This window comes from Cricetulus griseus, chromosome 6 (genome assembly GCF_003668045.3).
Source record: "Cricetulus griseus strain 17A/GY chromosome 6, alternate assembly CriGri-PICRH-1.0, whole genome shotgun sequence".
NCBI classification, from domain to species: Eukaryota; Metazoa; Chordata; class Mammalia; order Rodentia; family Cricetidae; genus Cricetulus; species Cricetulus griseus.
The window spans coordinates 137,675,949-137,693,897 of NC_048599.1; the positions used below are offsets into that span (position 1 = coordinate 137,675,949).

General features: G+C 49.3%; 1 protein-coding gene and 1 pseudogene across 1 annotated transcript in view; one reads left to right on the plus strand and one right to left on the minus strand.

Moving 5' to 3' along the window:
• The window catches only part of Ccdc187 (coiled-coil domain containing 187), a 52,780-nt gene extending 42,305 nt beyond the window's left edge, over positions 1 to 10,475 (minus strand). The window contains exons 1-2 of the mRNA XM_035447085.1: positions 10,070 to 10,475; positions 4,887 to 4,985 (exon numbers count right to left, since the gene is read on the minus strand). Coding sequence (XP_035302976.1) covers positions 4,887 to 4,985; positions 10,070 to 10,433 — 463 coding nt within the window. The 5' untranslated portion in view covers positions 10,434 to 10,475. The remainder of the gene's footprint in view (positions 1 to 4,886; positions 4,986 to 10,069) is intronic.
• On the plus strand, positions 7,812 to 8,216 carry LOC100758682 (annotated as a pseudogene).
• Positions 10,476 to 17,949: the final 7,474 nt, after the last annotated feature.

Here is a 17,949-nt window from a genome sequence, read left to right on the forward strand (position 1 = left end):
TTCTGAACACGAAGCACACATACTATACATGCCATCATTCTACACAATTCCAACAAATACAACCTGAAACACCTCAGCTAGATTCCAGATCACTGCATATCATAAACTGCAATGATTTTACTATACACATAAAGCTTTCTGTTCTTATAGAGACAACGTGGTTTTATTATTTAAAAATGCATTTTCCTATGATCATTCTTCAGTATGTAAGTCTCAAATGGATTATATTTGTTAGAGGGTTTGATTTTTTTTTCCAAGACAGGATTTCTCGCTGTAGTCCTGGAACTCACTCTGTAGACCAGGCTGGCCTCTAACTCAGAGATCTACCTGCTTCTGCCTCCTGAGTGCTGGGATTAAAGGTGTGCACCACCACTGCCCCGGAGAGTATTTGATTTTTAAAACTACTCTTTGAATTGCTGACTTGAGTTTCACTTAAAAAACAAATCCTTGAGGTGCTGGAGAGATGAGTCAGTGGTTCAGAGCACTGGTTGCTCTTCCAGAGAACCCAGGTTTGTTTTTCAGCACCCGCATGGTGGCTCACAACTGCATCTAACTCCAGTTCCAAGGGATTGGCCAGCCTCTTCTAGCTTACAGAGGTACTAGGCACATATATGATACGTATACATACATGCAGGCAAAACACTCATATGTAAAATAAACTTTAAAAAACTGTTAAGTGGACTTTGGCTGGAGATTAGGACAGAATTTCCAACAATTTCTGATATTGCCTAAACACATTCCTGGCACATATTTATGTAGAAAATCAATCAACTCTGAAAAACCTTGAGGATGCCTTTACATCCTGCAGTATCAAATATTCAGTAAAGATCCTTTATGCAAAATATGCAAGTAAATAAGCACAGGTATCCCATTAGTATGCAAATGAAATGTGCTTTTGTCTTAATAGATGGTTGCGTAACTGAATGGAGACAGTTTAAGACATTCCACTGCAGAACAAGACACCAGGCCAAGAAAGGTTAACGCTGGAGCCTCATAGTCCCAGACCTGGGGCTAATCCCAGCTGCTATTCATCAGTTCTGGCTATAGGGCTAGAGCCTAGACTTCCCCATCTATAAGAGGGAAATGTGTCTAACAGTACCTCCTGACAGGACTAAGTGTGGCTACTGCCTTCACAGGCAGATGGGAACACAAGCTGAACTCTGCAGTCTCAGGGAGAGGTTGTTTAGCTGGCTGGCCACACCCAGACTTCAGTAGGGATGGGGATGGTTGAGCTTCCCAAGAAGGCATCTCAGTCCTGCCCTTATGTGCTTCGTCTACCTGGTCATGCGCTCTCTCTGTCAGGCACTGGGCCAGAGGCCCCATGTAGGGAGGACAGCCCCCACTGCCTCTCACAGTCATCCAGCCTCCCCATTAGCCCACCAGAGGAGTCCTGGTCGATAAATGGGTCCTGATGGGCACATTTTTTTCTCCTGCTGAGCAGTTTAATGGCAATTAATTTTTTTACGGGAGGATTTTTAATCTGTGGAAATGGATGGAGTCCCCAAGTGCCCTGTCAAAGCTCCAGACTGACCTAATCTATGATAAAAAATGCAAAGCGAGGTGATATAATCTGAAATTAAATATCGGCTTCATTTTCCTTTGGCCCGGATAGATGAATATTTTATAACTATTGTGATTTAATTTTTTGTTAACTACAGCAAATTTCTAATTCATCCAATTCCCAAGTCCTGTGGCTCTGACCCCTGAACTCAAACTCATCTCTCCTTAGCCCAGCTGTGGCTTCATCACTGACAGAAACTAATGGTCACTACCATCAGGGTGACATAGTGACTGCGATGATGAATGCAGCCGGTGGCATGCCCTCTGACCCTGTGTCAGGCAGACGGCAGGTCATTTTTCAAGCAAGCCATTAAAACAAAACAACAGAAAGCCAGGATGAGGGAGATGATGATGCAGAAGCGGCTGTATTTAATGCATTCTCGGGGCCCTTCCAGATTCTTGTAGTTTCAGTGTCTCCCACTCTTGGGGCCCAAAGGTGTTTGTCCTTCCCACCTTATGTCCCCTCTGGCCAGCTGGAAGGCTTGTGTGCACCCTCTGCTAAGCATGCAGTGGGCTAGGCAGAGACTCATTATTCTAGAAGATACGGTTTTGCTTGGGAGGCAAGATACTGAGCAGAGATGGAGGTGCGGTCCAAATGCTGCTGGGTCCAGAATGGTGACCTCATGTGAGTGGGAGAACCGAAGCAGGGAGATTCCCAGAGGCAGCTCAAAAAGTACTCCCAGACCCCATGTGGCCTTTATCCTTAGTCTTGCCAAACTGACCTCAACGCCAGTGGATAGTGATCTCCCCGCCTGGGAAGTCTTAATGGTATTTCTGAGCCCAGGCTGAAGAAGCAGGGGCCTCAACAAAGGACTCAGGCATGGTCTCAAATACACCTGGCTCTCCAGCAGGTAGTACAGGCCTAGATGAGTCAGCGCCCAGCCCATGTGGCCCTGAGCAGGCTGCCAAACCTCCCTGGGCCTCAGTTTTCACATCTACAAAATGGGAGCCAACCTATCTCGCTCTCAGCATGCCTCAAAGACATCCAAGATCCTTCCTGACTCCCTTCCAACAATCTCAAAATACTCAATCTGCTCTTTCTCTGGGGTTCATGGATCCAGCTAGACGGAGGGAGCTCTTCAGGTCACCCTCATCAGTTATAGAAGGCAGCACACTTGCTGGGAGGCTGGGTATCTATAAGGATCCAAGCTTAGGGAAGGGGTGCCCTAGATAGAAACCCACCAGGCTCATCTGCCACCCACAGGGTCACCAACTAGACCCCTGAGGACCTGCCATTAAGTTGACAGCCACCTAAGTCAAGGTAGAGCACTTGCAGGCAGCTCACAGAGCCCCATCAAGCATGCTTCCACCTACAATCCTGGATCCCAAATCAGGGAAGGCACATCCTCTTCCAGGCTCCTGCCAAGGACAGCAGCAAAGCCTCAACACACCTCAGACAAGAGGAGAGGTGGGGTTCCCAGGGTCCCCCATCTTTCCAGCGTGTTTCTGCTCTGAGGTACAATGGGCGGAGAACATTTGGAGTGTGGCCAAATAGCTTGATGTCAGTCCAGTCTGCAGGAGTTTAAAGGACAGCTCACACCACCTGGGGAGTTGTGGGCTTCCCCTTCACAGGAGGGATCCTCAGATCCCAAGGTCCCCAAATCTCCTTGCATGTGGCAGAGCTGGCAGCCAATGTCCCCAACACAGAATCAAGAGCCTTGCATCACCCTCACCAGTAGCAAACCTCACCTCTGCCTTTGGCAGTTCTGCGCAGGACAGATGACTTTGGGATCTCTCTTTTGTAAGAAGCACTTCTGGGTTTTTTGATGTTTGTCCTTGGAACTGAGAGAGGAGAGGTGGAGAGAGGGAATGGAGAACCTTAATCAGCCAACCTGTAAGTAGGCAACATTCTCACCTTGACACTAGGGCCTGGGTTTGAGCCAAGCCCCAAGGAAATCCAGGTACAGCATCTTTGCCCTGGACATGGCTCCTACCAGAGAAGGAAGATGGAGGCTGGAACTGAAGGGTCCAATCTCTGACTGACAGACATAGTGACATCACTCTGATGAGGGAGAGCCCCTTCAAAGCCCCACAGTAAGTTTATTGGCCAACCATGGTGGACTCATCCATTTGGGAGGCTGAAGCAAAGGATGAGTTCAAGGCCAACCTAAGCTATGTAGAGAGGGCCTGTCTAACAGGAAAGAGGAAGAGGACTAAAAGGAGAAGAAAGAGGAAGAAGAGAAGCAAGAAGAGGAAGTAGAGGGGGGAGGACATGTCCTGTGGGATTCCTGTCATGTGACATGCCCAGAGCTACAGAGATAAGAAGCAGACTAGAAGGTCCAGGCTTTCCTGCATATCCTGCTCCCAGAGGAAGAGGGAAGGAAAGTGTGACGGCCAAGAGCTGGGGACCAGTGGGCCTGGGAGGGCTGTGACTTCTGCATTCTGAACTTGACCGGTAGCCCAGTAGCCACACTTGTGGTATGGAAGAAAAGATGGCTTATCTGACAGCTGATAGAGCAGGATTTCATGAAGGCAGAAGAGAAGATAGGGCAAGGCTCAAGAAGGTCCTGTCTGACCTGTCCATCAAGCAGCTTGGGACCCTGCCTACATCTGCCATTGACTCACAACCACAAGACAGGGTGTGCCCCTAATATGCCAGAAGCTGTGGCTGCTGTCCAACAGGTGCCAGTTGGAATTTTGATCAGCCTTTATTCTAGCTTTGCTAGGGATCTGCCTCTCACCGCTTCCTCCTTCTGTAAGAAACCCTCCTATTCTCCTGAGATGGAGAACTTGGAGGCCCCAAATGCCCAGGGTCTACATGATCTGGGGGAGTACCAAAGCACCTGTGCTGCTATGCCTCCCCCTCCTCTCCTTTGCATCTACAAAAACTACAAAACATCCAGCAGCCCCTGAGCCCAACATCCTCAGACAGGGTTGAGGCTCCTGCCACATCTCCATCCATACTCCTTTATTGTTAATCAGAAGTGTGGACAAAACCATAGCTGTTGTGATCTAAGTCTTTCCACCCATCTTTCAGCACCCCATGGCTAGGCAAGGTCATTCAGAGCACTGCCTTCCATCTGAAAAATGGAATAACAAGCCTCAGGGCTGGCAGGGATCAAGAGGTGTAGGTTCAGAATGGGGCTAGCCTACAAGGCTATGGGGAGGACCTGGCCTCTGTACAGAGGACGTCGTTGCTAGGAGACAGTTCCCTGCTTCACATTCCTACCTTGACTCCTTCACTTGAGAGGCAGAGAATGAGAACCCAGGCACCTAAGAATGGCAGAATGTCTCCACCAAATCTCTGAGTGACCCCTTTCTAGCCAGGGTCCTTTCTGACCATAAGTGTCCTTATTAGCCTCAGGGTCCAATCTAGAGCCACTCACCTGAATTATGGCACTGGGGAATCCTTGAGAGCTCCTGTCCCAGTCTGAAAGATGCCCTGTCTTTGCTTCTATGTTCAGCTGCGTGAAGAATGCCTGACCCTGGAGAAGAAAGGAAAAAAGAGAGCAGAGTGAAATAATTTCCAGAGCCTTTAAATTGTTCCTTTGCTCAACACTGCAGGCCAGAAAACATCTCACAAGGCCATCTGGACACATACCATGGTGACTAACTGAGAAGACACACATCACTTTCATCAAAGCCAGAAAAAGCATCTTGCCCTGGAAGCTTTCTCAACTATGAGCAGAGCCATCTCGTGGGTAAACTTTCTCCTTTTTATACAGTCTAGGATCTAAGCCCAGGGAATGTTGCCACCCTTAGTGGGCACCTCAATTAATACAACTGAGATAATCCTGGGGCCGTCAAGACGGTTTGGGGGTACATGGCCATGGAAGTTTGGTTTCCTGAGTTCAATCCACCGTACACATACATCATTCACACACAGAGAATTCTTTTTAAAAATTCATCTCCCATAAGCCTATTGCCCAGGTGATTGTACATCTCAGGTGATGGAGGATGTCCTTCAATATATATGTTTCTCTTATTGGTTGATGGATAAACACTGTTTGGCCAATAGTCAGGCAGGAAGTATAGGCGGGGCAACCAGATCAGGAGAAGGCTGGGGAAAGGAAGGCAGAGGTAGGCCAAGGAGAGACGCCATGTAGCCGCCAAAGGATTAACAGGTTAGGGCATTCTCCAATAAGCCAAGACCACGTGAAAATACATAGATTAATAGTTATGGGTTAATAATTAAGAGAGAGCTAGCCATTAAGAAGCCCTAGCTGTTGGTCAACAGTTTATAAATTAATATAAGTCTTTGTGTGTTTATTTGGAGTTAAGCGACTACAGGACTAGACTGGAAAGAAACACCAGCAACACTCAAGTTGACAAGTGACTTTGGCATAAGCTCAGGAGACCAGAGTACTGACATCAATGTAGACAGTAGAGTCTGTGCTCTTGAGGATCTGGGTCCTTCAAGGAGTTAGACTCGAGAACTTATGTATTGCATGGTAGCTGCATTTTGTCTTCATTCTTAAGACGGTGTATGAGGCTGAATCTAAAAGTGATGAATTATTTAATTTCACAGAAGAAATTTCAAGGCAACCCAGTGTTCAGGCTATAGCATGGGTATCAATAGCTTTTAGCCATGTTTACAGTGAAAATCAGAAGCAAGAAGCAGAGAAGGATTGGAAAAATCCTTCGGTTTGGCCCAAAAAGAGCCTCATGTACAGTTGGAGCTAAGGATGATCTGGATGAAGATTAAATTTCAGAAGAGAGCTGCTGGGTCACCCTGCTTGCAGAGGAACACCTAGCCACTCAAAAGCCACTGATGCCAAAGTCCAACTGGGCCTACTTACTGCTAAGCTGGTGGCAGACCTTAGCATTGTCCATAAGATGATGGTTTTGAGGCACGTAGAACTCAGAGATAATGGGCTTGTGGAGGCTTCTGCTAAGATTTCAAAGCAAAGTCTTGGGAGGCAAGATCAAGATCCCTGCAAATGTATTGCCCTTGGAAGGATGGAACCTGAAGCTCTGGAGGTGAAGTCTAAGCTGCAAAGAAGACCCCGGGAAGTTAGATTCCAGGAAAGCTGCAGGCTGTAAGCACAGCCAGCCTGGGAGAGGGAACGTGGGGCTGCAGCAAGTGGGGCTTAGAGGTGGGGCTCCAAGCCTTTTGCACCCCGAATGCTGGATGCAAACCTACACACTACAGGGGCTGGACAGATGGGTCAGTGGTTAAGCACACTTGCTGTTCTTGCAGAAGATACTGGTTTGGTTCCCAGCCCTCCTCAGGCAGCTCATATTGATGTGTTTACATTAGCTCATATTGTTTATATACTCCAAATCCCTCTTCTGGCCTCCATGGGCACCAGGCACACATGTAGTACACATTCAGATAGGCAAAGCACTACATACATTTAAAAAAAACTTTTAAGATGGCTGCCATCTCCATATACCCAAAAGAAGCACATTCATACAACAAGGACATGTGTTCAACAATGTTCTTTTTGTTTGTTTGTTTGGTTTGGTTTTTCGAGACAGGGTTTCTCTGTGTAGCTTTGGAGCCTATCCTGGCACTCGCTCTGGAGAACAGGCTGGCCTCGAACTCACAGATATCCACCTGCCTCTGCCTCCCGAGTGCTGGGATTAAAGGCGTGAGCCACCTGCCTTCAATGATGTTCATAGCAGCACTATTTGTAATAGCCAGAAACTGGAAGCAGCCCAGATGCCCCTCAACTGAAGAATGGATAAAGAAATGTGGTACATTTACACAATGGAGTACTACTGAGTACTACTCAGCAGAAAAAAAACAATGGAATCTTGAAATTTGCAGGAAAATGGATGGAACTAGAAGAAACCATTCTGAGCGAGGTAACCCAATCATAAAAAGACAAACATGGTATGTACTCACTCATATGTGGATTTTAGACATAGAGTAAAGGATTACCAGCCTACAATCCACGCTACCAGAGAAGCTAGGAAACAAGGAGGACCCTAAGAGAGACATACATGGTCCCCTGGAGAAGGGGAAAGGGTCAAGATCCCCTGAGCAAATTGAGAGCATGGGAGGAGGGGGAGGGAGCTACAAGAATGAGAAGGGAAGGATGCAGAGGTCATGAGGGAGCAGAAAGGTTGAGTCAGGGGAAGAATAGAAGAAAGGATATGTGATAGGTAGGGTTTTAGTTGGGGGGGGGTGGTAGGGGAGGACGGGAGGGAGAAGGGAACTGGGATTGGCATGTAAAACAATCTTGTTTCTAATTCAAATAAAAAATCTGAAAAGAAAAAAAAAATAAAGGACAACTATGCTACCAAAAAAAAAAAAAAAAAAAAAAAAAAAAAAAAAAAATGGCTGCCATCTCTTTTGCAGCATCATGGCTGCCCTCCACCCTCTGGTGAAGCCCAAGATCATAAAAAAGGGACCAAAAAGTTCATCCGGCACCAGCCAGACCAATATGTCAAAATTAAGCAAAACTGGCGGAAACCCAGAGGTACTAACAACCGGGTTCGAAGAAGATTCAAGGACCAGATCCTGATGCCCAACATTGGTTACAAGAGCAACAAGAAAACCAAGCACATGTTACCTAGCGACTTCAGGAAGTTTGGGCTCACAATGTCAAGGAGCTGGAAGTGCTGCTGAAGTGCAACAAATCTTACTGCACTGTGATTTTTCACAACGCTTCCTCCAAGAACCAAAAAGCCATCGTAGAAAGAGCAGCACACTGGCCATCAGAATCACCAGTCCCAATGTCAGGCTTCACAGCGAGGAACATGAGTAGATGGTTGGTCTGCATGTCTTATTTGTGTTTAAATAAAACCACAAAAACTGAAAAAAAAACTTTAAAATTTAAGCTATAGGATATATTTTCCCTGATAATTTCAATCTCAGTTTGGTCTAATACCTCTTTGATGTTTCTCTGTTCTCTTTTGAAATCAACATGGTTAGCAAATACCATTGTATCTTGGGAAAACAAATTTTTCTGCCTGGAGTCTCAAAGGAAAGTTTGATAGGACCTTTTAGCAATTTTAGAACCTTTGAGCTTCTTGAAGATAGGCTAAGTGGATTTTTGCTCTGAGATAAGCCTTCAGAGCCCACAGCAGAATAGCATGGTTTTGATATTAAAAGGTCTCAAAAGCTCCTGTATTGAAGGCTTGATCCCAAATGGTGACACTACCTGAGGTGACCAGATGCTAATTCTAGGGATGAGTTAATCCATTAATGGGTTTCTAGCCAAACAGGCTAGGGGAGCCTGATAGGAGGACAAAGTGTGTCTTTGCAGGGTACCTCTTATCCCTGGATCCTTTTTTTTCTCTGCTTTCTGTTTACTGTGTGGTGTGCAGGTTGGCTCTGCCACGTCCTTGCATCACGTGTGCGGGGTTGTGCCACAGCCTTGCACCATGATGTTCTGTCTCACAGCAGGCCCAGAAACAATGGACAGAGCCCTTTGAAACATAGACCAAAGAAAATCCCCCTGTTCCAGGCTCTTTTTCTCAGATATTTTGTCCTCTGAGACCTGGCCAGGGCCATCTCAGGGAAAAGGCAACTGGAGAATGGTGATGAGTTTTGTTTCTTCCTCTGTATTTAACTGTACTTTCAAAAAAAATGTACTCCTTGAAAGAAAGTCACAGAAGGACAAGTCCTGTGGGATCCCATTTCTATGAGGTGCCCATAGTCATCAAACCCATGGGGATAGAAAACAGAAAGTAAGTTCCAGGGTCTGGGAAGGGGATGGGGCTGTTGGGGTTGAATATGAAGGATGGATCATTTTAGAGAAGGCTGGTGGTGATGGCTAAATAACAAGGAGTGGATGCCTATAATGAACAGAACATTTTTAAATGGTAAAGATGGGACTGGTGAGACGGCTCAGCAGGTAAAGGTGCTTGCTGCCAAGGCCCACATCTTAAGTTCTAGTCCCTGGATGGATGGTGGAAGGAGAGATCCTGACTCCTACAAGCTGTCCTCTCTCTCTCTCTCTCTCTCTCTCTCTCTCTCTCTCTCTCTCTCACACACACACACACACACACACACACACACACACACACACACACGCAGGAATGAAATGAATTTTTTAAATGGTAAGATGACTAATTTTATGTTATATACTTTACCATGAATTTTAAAAACAAGCTACTGCCTTAGAAAAGAGATCCCTCCCCACTTAGAGACACCCCTGAGCAGCTGCCTAGCCTCCAGCATCCCTGACAGGAAAGTGGGCCATCTAAGCCCCACACTGGCTTTGCTGGTTATACCTGATAGTGCCAGGCCTGTTTAAATAGTCCCCTATGGCTTCAGAGACAAAGACCCAGTGTCTAGGACAGCAGGTCCTCTCTACACCTCCCACAGGTCCTCTGGGTCTGCTTTCCAAGGCCTCATCCCTCTCATCTCACTTATACACCACGAAGAATTTTCTTCATACTCACCTCAGTTCTGAAGCCCCACCCCAGGCTGCACTGGCATCCCAGACCTCAAACCTCTTTGGGGGCCTTAGGAACATATGATATGTACCTCCCAGTTGTCTGTCCCATGTGCCTCAGTCACCACCACAGCCTGGCCTGAAACATCACCTTCCTACCAGCTCTCCATTTTCCCACAGCCGGTGGTCCACACCAGCTGGGCAAAGCAAGCACTGACCTGGGCAAGTAGTCACCGGAGGAGAACTTGCCACCTTGAGGGTCTTCTGTCGTAGCATTGTCGAAGAGGTCTTATAAAGGCATGAGGCACTAGAGGGGACAGAAGTGCCCAGGGAGGCACAGCTAGCCTGCCACTGTGCCTGGGCTCGGATCTTGTCCTTCAACTGCTCCAGACGAGGGTTACTCTTCCTGGGCTGACGCTGAGGTGCCAACACCAGGGGTGGCCTTTCTTTCCAAGGCCCATGGAAAAGTGCACATGATTCATGCCCCCCTGAGGAACCCGTGAATCGGCCAGATGACACGGAGCTTTTCATATCCCTGGGATCCAAGCATGAAGACCACATTGACAGGCTGGAGGACTTCATGTGGGGGCCTGGCTTCTTGGTAAAATCAGACCAGGCTACATAGGGAGCTGGCGGAAGAGTACCCAGCTTCTGGGAAAGCATAGACCTCCTCAGTGTGGTCAGAGGGCTGTCCTTGGCTGCATGCAGATGGAACGCTTCTTCCCTTGGAGAGAACAACAGCACAGCCAGTCAGAGCATAATCTTGGATGGAGTCCTGTCATCCCCAGCACCCTGTCTCCCTGTTTCTACCTCACAACCTGGGAAAGACAGGAGGGACCAGAAAATGCCCCTACTGTGTGGATGTCCTGACATTCTCCATCAGACACTAACCACAACCTTTTAACATAGGTACTACAATGAGTTCAATTTATGAATAAGAAAATTGAAGTTCAGAGTAGACAGGCCAACCCCAAAGACACAAGCAGGTTTTTGCCAGAGACCCACACACTCGACCTCCACATATTCCCACCTCCCACAAGGAAGATGCCCCTGGCGGGAAGGTGACCACAAGACGAGTAGCAGTTCTGAGTCTTGTCCAAGCCCACACAAACACTACCTGGCCCTGCTGCTGGCCTTCTGATGAGCCATTCTCCCTGAGGCCTTGAGGGAGTAGAGATCTTCTTGCTGGCTGTCCATGGGATAGTTCTGCAGGGTTACCCTTCGGTAGGTGGGCAACACACCCATGGCTGGGGTTGGCATTGCAGCCAAGGTAGGAGGGTATGGATGGCAAGCCACACCACGAGGGGGGCCCGGGTCTAAGAATTTAGTCACATGGTAGCCTATAGGTCCACCACCCAGCACCCATCATGGACTGGCTACTGCCTTGCTCTGGGTACTGTCTAGTATGGGTCCTCTGGCCCTTGGTACAGTCATTGAAGGTGGGTAGAGACAATGAATATTAGCCCTGGGTAGACAATGGCTGTGGGACTTCCAGATGGGGCTGCTTCTCATGGGGTGGGAGAGAATTCCAGATGGCCCATGACAGCATAATAACCCCGTGTCACTGAGTGATAGCCTGAGGTGTCAACCTCTACTTGTGGCTCTAGCAGGCATCCAGCTGCCCCTGACATTCTAGGGGCTGACATTCAACTGAGACTTCTGGAAGTCAATATGGGTGGCGGGGAGGATAGGGGTTCTGTGATTGGTAAACCCTGTGCTCAGCACAGTTCAAAAGACAAAGGACTTGAATCTCGGTGCTAAGCAGGATAACCCTGAACACCAGGGGCCACACCCCACCCCCACCCTGAGGACTGTGAGCACCTCATAGGCCCTTTGCTGTCCTCCTTCCTGTTGGCTGGGAAGGGAAGGTGTGGACAAGATTAGGAACCCTACCAGGCTTGAAGCTTTTCTTCCCATGTGTCCTCAGTGAACAGAAGACTATAGCAGCATGAAAAATATCCAAGACTTGATTTTTCTTTCCCTTAACGGTGCTGGAGATAGTTGACAGGGATTGTATATGTTGGGTAAGCCCCTACCACTGAGCTATACTTCATCCCTGAGACTATTACTAAAGGGCATGATCTAGGGACAGGGACACAAGCCCCTGAAGACAGCAATCCAAGGGCAGAATGCCTGATTGTGAGGGGAGGCTACCCCCACCAGCTCCTAGGTGTTCCCTCATAGCCAGGACGTTGTGGTACAGAACAGATAGGACCCAGAGTTGAGTCCCAGGGCCCTGGATAGACCTGGTGCAAGCTTTTCCATCTATCACTTTCCCCAAGGCTGAGGGAGAAAGAGCCTTCTAACTGGATGTCCCTGGGACAGGTCTGCAGGGCAGCACACCCATGACAGGGGTCTGATATTGCTGTGGGGCTGAGGCAGGGGGATGTGGAGGGTGAGCCCTGCCACCTGAGGTCCCAGGTCTACTAGCACAGTCATGGGTGTGTTCCTCTTGGCAGTAGTAACTGCATGGTTCTGCCTTGACTGCCCTGGTCTAGAGTCAGTCCTGCATAGGCTCATCTGCTGTCATGGGCAGACCTGGAGCAGACCCCATCCATGACATTTGCAAGAGAGATCAGTGGTCCCTATGAGTGTACTGCAGGGTGGCATCAAGTATTTTTAGATGTCTGGAAAACATGCAGGCCTTCTAAACTTTTCCAAACATGCTCCAAGAAATGGCATGTACCTCTGACTAGAGAGCCAGCTAGGATTATACCAGACTGAGGCATGCTAGCCCAAGCCAGGACACAAGAAAGCTGGATCATAACAGGCAATGACCACATCACCCGGGGAGGCTTAGAGAGCTCTGGTTTAGAATTCTCTGCTCCAGAGAGCCTCCCCAGAAGGTCCTTTGTAGACTTTGCTATCCTTTCTCCCACCTTACTGCCTGTAAGATGGAGGGGTCGGGGCAGGCCTGAAATACTAAGGCTATCCAAGCTCTAGAGGCGTGAACCTTTTTTTATGTAACAGTTTCTGCCAAGATTGAAGCATTACAAACTGAAGGAAAGCTCTTTAAGCTGAGAGGTAAACAACTCAAAATAGCTCCAGGAAGTCCCTGAAACTGACCAGGTTTTTCTAGGTCCCACACTGCCAGAGTAAGCAATAAAAGACTTCTCTCAGAGATGCCAAGCTTCAAAAAACAGCTGCCTGGGAGAAGCAGACACCAGCCGAGCAGCCTACAAGGCTTTTAGACCAGAGTCACTAGGAAAGGACACTCTCCAACCTATTACACTGCCTGCAATCTGTGCAGTGTGCTCCAGTTTCTCAGCTTTTGTAAGCTCTCATCTATGCTGGGGTGGCCCTTGGTGATGTAGCTGTCTTTGAGTCATTTCTACTTCTGTTAAGTAACACCTTACCAGTATTCCTGTAAGTAGCCCCAGTAAAATTAATTGTTTTACCAAGCTGGACTTGGTGGTACCCCTACTTTGGTCCATCGTGGGCTCCCTATCTGGGTGAGTAGACTTATGTTATGTCTCCCCAAGAAAAGTTTTGTCACACAATACTCTTGAATGATGGTTACCTTTGGCACCAGGGAGCCCATGAGGTCCTGTTTTGTTCTCCGGGAAGCAGAGGGACAGGGTGGTTCTGAGCCCAGGAGACAGTGTTTCTTCACTGGACTAGCAGCCCTGCTTCACACCCACAGGAAGCTACCTAGGGGCTGAGCTGTCTCCACTAACTGGGGTTTAACTTGTCTGGAAGAAACTGTACCATAAACACAACAGATTAGCCAGAGTGAGTACTTGACTGTTGCTTCAAACTAAGCTATTAAAACAAATGCCTTGTGAGCTGAAAAATAAAACCCAGTGTGCAGAAGCAGCAGCAGCCTGCAGGCTGGCTCCCACCCACCCTGTGGGAACAGTGCCACCATTCTGCAGGCCAGGAGCTCCTATCCCTCTGTGTCTCCCATGTCACCCTGCAAGTTTGGCACTCTGCCCTTTCTTGGCTCCCCTGGCCTTGGCATACAGCAGCTCTGTGGGGGCTGTTGCTACTCCCTTTCTCAAAGACCAAGTTCACCGGGAGGCCTCAGCTGCAGCTCCAAATTGGACCATAGGCCAAGGTCAAAGTCAGGGTGTCCTCTGCTGATACCCAGTCCACAGCAAGATAAAATCTATAGACTGCCTGCCCTACCCCAGGACTGCTACAGCAGTTGACAGGACAGAACTGCATTGTATCTGCCTTAGGGTAACTAGAAGCAAGGCTTTGTGGCCTCTGGGCAAACTATAGCCCAGGAAAAAGATTGCACGTGACCCCCACAAGCCAGGCCTGCTCTTATTGCCAGCGGCATCTCAGTCAACCTGGAAACACATTGCAAGGCCTGGAAGTCTGAACCCCTCATGACCCTGCTTTTGGGCTCCCAGCCCTTACTAATGCATCATTCCCTTTGCCTCCATCCATGTGAAACACTAGCTAAGGCCACACACATCCCCATCCTTCCTGCATCCTCCCTCACCTCTCTTGGAAGGGCGGTCCCCTCCATCCAACTGGGGGCCTGGGTTCCCCACACTGATCCCACACTGATGGTATTGGCCAGATCTCCCTCTGCCTCAATCAAAGGGCAGGGACTCCTCAGGGATGAGCACAGCCTTGCTAGCAGCCAGCACTGGCCGTGTCCCTTTTATGTAGCAATTCACAGAGCCCCCTGCAAGGCTTGGGCACCATGCTAGCCACTGGCTTTGAGTGGCTTTGACCTTGCATCATTCTTTGACAGTCTTGGGAAGTCTCCTTTACCAGAGGGACTAAGTCACATGTCTAAGGTCCTGACAGGGTCATAGTCCAGATACCAGATCCTCTCTACAATCCACCAGAACCCTGTGACCACCAGCAGCAGCAGCCACCTGTGGGACCATGTAGAACTTCACTTAAGGTGCAGCTTCTTGTCAGGGAAAGGGACAGGAGCACCCAGCAGAATGGTCACACGCCTTCTGTCCAGCAGAAGGGGGACTCCCTCCGGTGACCTCAGACAAGTCATTCAGAGCTCTCATCCTAAGTATATGCTCCTTAGTAGCCTTAAGCAGGCCTCATGGGATGTCAGAAATGCACAGATTACAAGGTGCTCACCTGGCTGAACACATAGAATAATAATTAAAAATAAGCTAGAGCCCAGACCTGGACACAGTCCACTGTCTGCTTCCTCCTTGAAGCACATTGGCACAGCTAAGAGTGAGAACTACTCGACAACATAGCCCAAGAGGCACCGCCCCCCAGTCCCCTGTGACAGCCTGCGCATATGCTATGTTTAGGCTACAGTCTGGGTGGGCAGGTGGCAGCGGGTGGGGAGGGGCTTTCTTCTGGAAACCTGCAATGACTCTAATTAGCCCCATTGTTTATTTCTCACCACCTCCTCCCAGGAAAAGCAAACCCAGAGCAGTCTGGGGGCAGTCAGTAAACCATGAAGGGGAGCTGGGCACCACACCCACTACCCTGGGGGCCCCTAGGGCTTGATCCCTCAGAGCACTCCACACAGCAACCTCGACTCAAGTCTGGCGTCCTCACGTTGGCATGGCACCCAACTGCCAACATGACCGTCCAGACTGCAGCCTGAGCAACACCTCCAACTGGCACAGCCCTACCCTGAACACACCATAGCGCTGATGGCCAGGAAAAGGAGCGGAGCCTCTGATTTCTAACAAAAGCACCTTGCTTTCCGAGGGTCAAAGGAGGTCCCAGCTGGCAATAACAGGCAGATGGCAGAAACACCCTGTGTATAAAGCACAGTTCTTTTCCATGATACACAACATGCATATCATATGCACAGCACATAGAAACCACACACACACACACACACACACACACGGGCCAAACAGCTCTGTGGCTGGGGTGGGTGGGTGTGTTTGATTTGGGTGCACTTCTAAATCTAGTGAGCCTATCTCTCTAGCCCCACAGCCTGTTCCAACACAGATTGCCCTCCAGGGAAGCCAACTGATGCCTCAGTTTGATCTGAGCCCCAGGGGACAAAGGCTACACAGAGGTGGCAGATGCAAGGGTGGAAACAAGCCAGTACAATGGCAATGATTTGGGAAGGATTCTGCCATTCAGGAGGGCAGATGGGAGTGCAGAAAGGATGGAGATGAAGCAGATAAGTGGAGTGGACACATGGCTGTCCTCCCCTCAGAGGAGGTAGCTGGCAGGAAATGCAGGCACAGATGCAAGGAGTGCTCCTCCATCCCAACTCTTGAGCCCAGCTCCCGAAAAGCCCCTCTGCTAAGCAACCAAGAACTGTGATACAGCAGCCCCGATAACGCTTAGGAGACACTATCCTTGCCCCACCAAGGACGTGGATGCCTGAAGACCCATGCTACAGAGTGAAGGCAACAGGAAGAAACCCCAACCCACTGGCAGCACAAGCCTGTTCAACAGGAAGTGAAGGCCGGCCAGCCCTTACAGTACTGCCCCTCTGACCCACCTTTATAGCCAACAACAGCAGTCCCTGCTGATAGTCCTCAGCTTCTGTGGACAGCAACAGTTCTTCAGCAGGCCACCATCTGGGGTTCTCGGACCTACACCAGCATATCACCAGGCTCTGGCTCCTTGCTAGTAGCCATGAGGGAAGTATATTCACCCACAGTCATACCAGAAAGAACAGAGATCCAGTTTCCGTATGACTTCCTGGAATCCACCAGCCCTCAGAGCTCTGCTTCTGGGGCCTTGCAATATGCCAGGTCCTGGTTAGGGAACATACTCTGAAAAAGAGCCTGTGGTCACCCCTATCTGAAGGTCTGGGAGGCACAGCTCTGGGTTTCCATTCAGTGCTTTCTTAGTCAACACACAGAGCCCCTCCCTCCAGCAGGACTTTTCAGCCAAGCGGCAGTGCCAAGAGCCCTCTAACTGATGTTACAATCTAGTTCAGGGGGCTCCCAACAGTGGGGCCTGAGCCCAGTGAAGAGCAGTTTACAGAATGGAGGGTAAGACTGCTTCAAGTTGAGGGAGCTAAGAAGCCTAATCCTCCTGCCCACCTCTGCCATACCATCCTCTCCCATACCCTGCTGTGGGATCCTGCCCCACCCCCTAGAGACCTGAGGAAGACTGGGCAGGGATCTGCTAGGACCCCCTCCCAGGTACTCACTCACTGGAAGGCCAGTTGGGAAGGGAAAGAGGCTAGGAGCAGGAGGGCAGGTGGGTATCTGAGAGCCCAGGTTGAGGCAGGGAGGAAGGCGGACCTGTACAAGGGTTGCCTGAGAAACCCTGACTCCTCCCCCAAATCCCTGTATAGCACCTGGGAAGCTTGCTGTCAGGTGCCTTATCTGCCGCTGCCCCATGTGGGCTTGTGGGAAGAGTGTAGCTTTACACCTGGGCTCTCAACCCCATTAACGGAGGTAAGGAAGAGTTGGGGAAGGAAGGGTTGTGTACACACCTGAGGCACCCTCCGCCCTTACTGCTCCCTATCCCAAGGCTGTGGTGATTTATCTTCAGCTTGGCCCAGAGCTCCCCCTGGCTCTTGATGTTGACTTGGCTCATGGCCTGTCCATGTTGCCTGCTGCAGCCCCGGCCTCTGGCAGCAGCAGCCTGGAGACTTGAAAGCCTGCAGGACCCCAGAATGCCTAACCCACAGCTTCTGAACCATGGATTCAGGCTGACTGAACAACCTGGAGAGAAGCCAAGGCAGTCTTTCAGGAGGGTAGACAGACAAAAGGACCCCAAGGTTCCAAGACTCCTGGGTCTATTAATACCAAACTCAAAACCCACAAAGCCACTTTTGTAGCTGGAGTGGGCATCCTTGTGACAGTGACAGGAGGCTGTTGGGATGACAGTCAGCTGGGCTCAAGCTCGGCCTAAACCCTGCCACTTTTAGTCTGCACATGCTGGGCCTTTGAAGTAAAGAACCTACATTTTTCCCATGGCTGTGACCTTTGAACTTTCAGCCGGGGTGCTAATGTGTAGGACACAGCTGTTGGCTAGACTTCTTTTCCCTGCTTAGGGCACCAGACAGCAGTCTGGTGAAGGTGTTCTCCAGTTGCAACTTCCAATTATGCCAGCAGGTGGTGCCAAAGGGCACAAAGCGTCCCTGCCATCCTCTTTTGTAAAAAGAGGTATTTAACTTCTCATCCAAAAAGCACTCCAGGAAAGAAAAAACAAAAACGAAAACAAACTTTTAACAAGA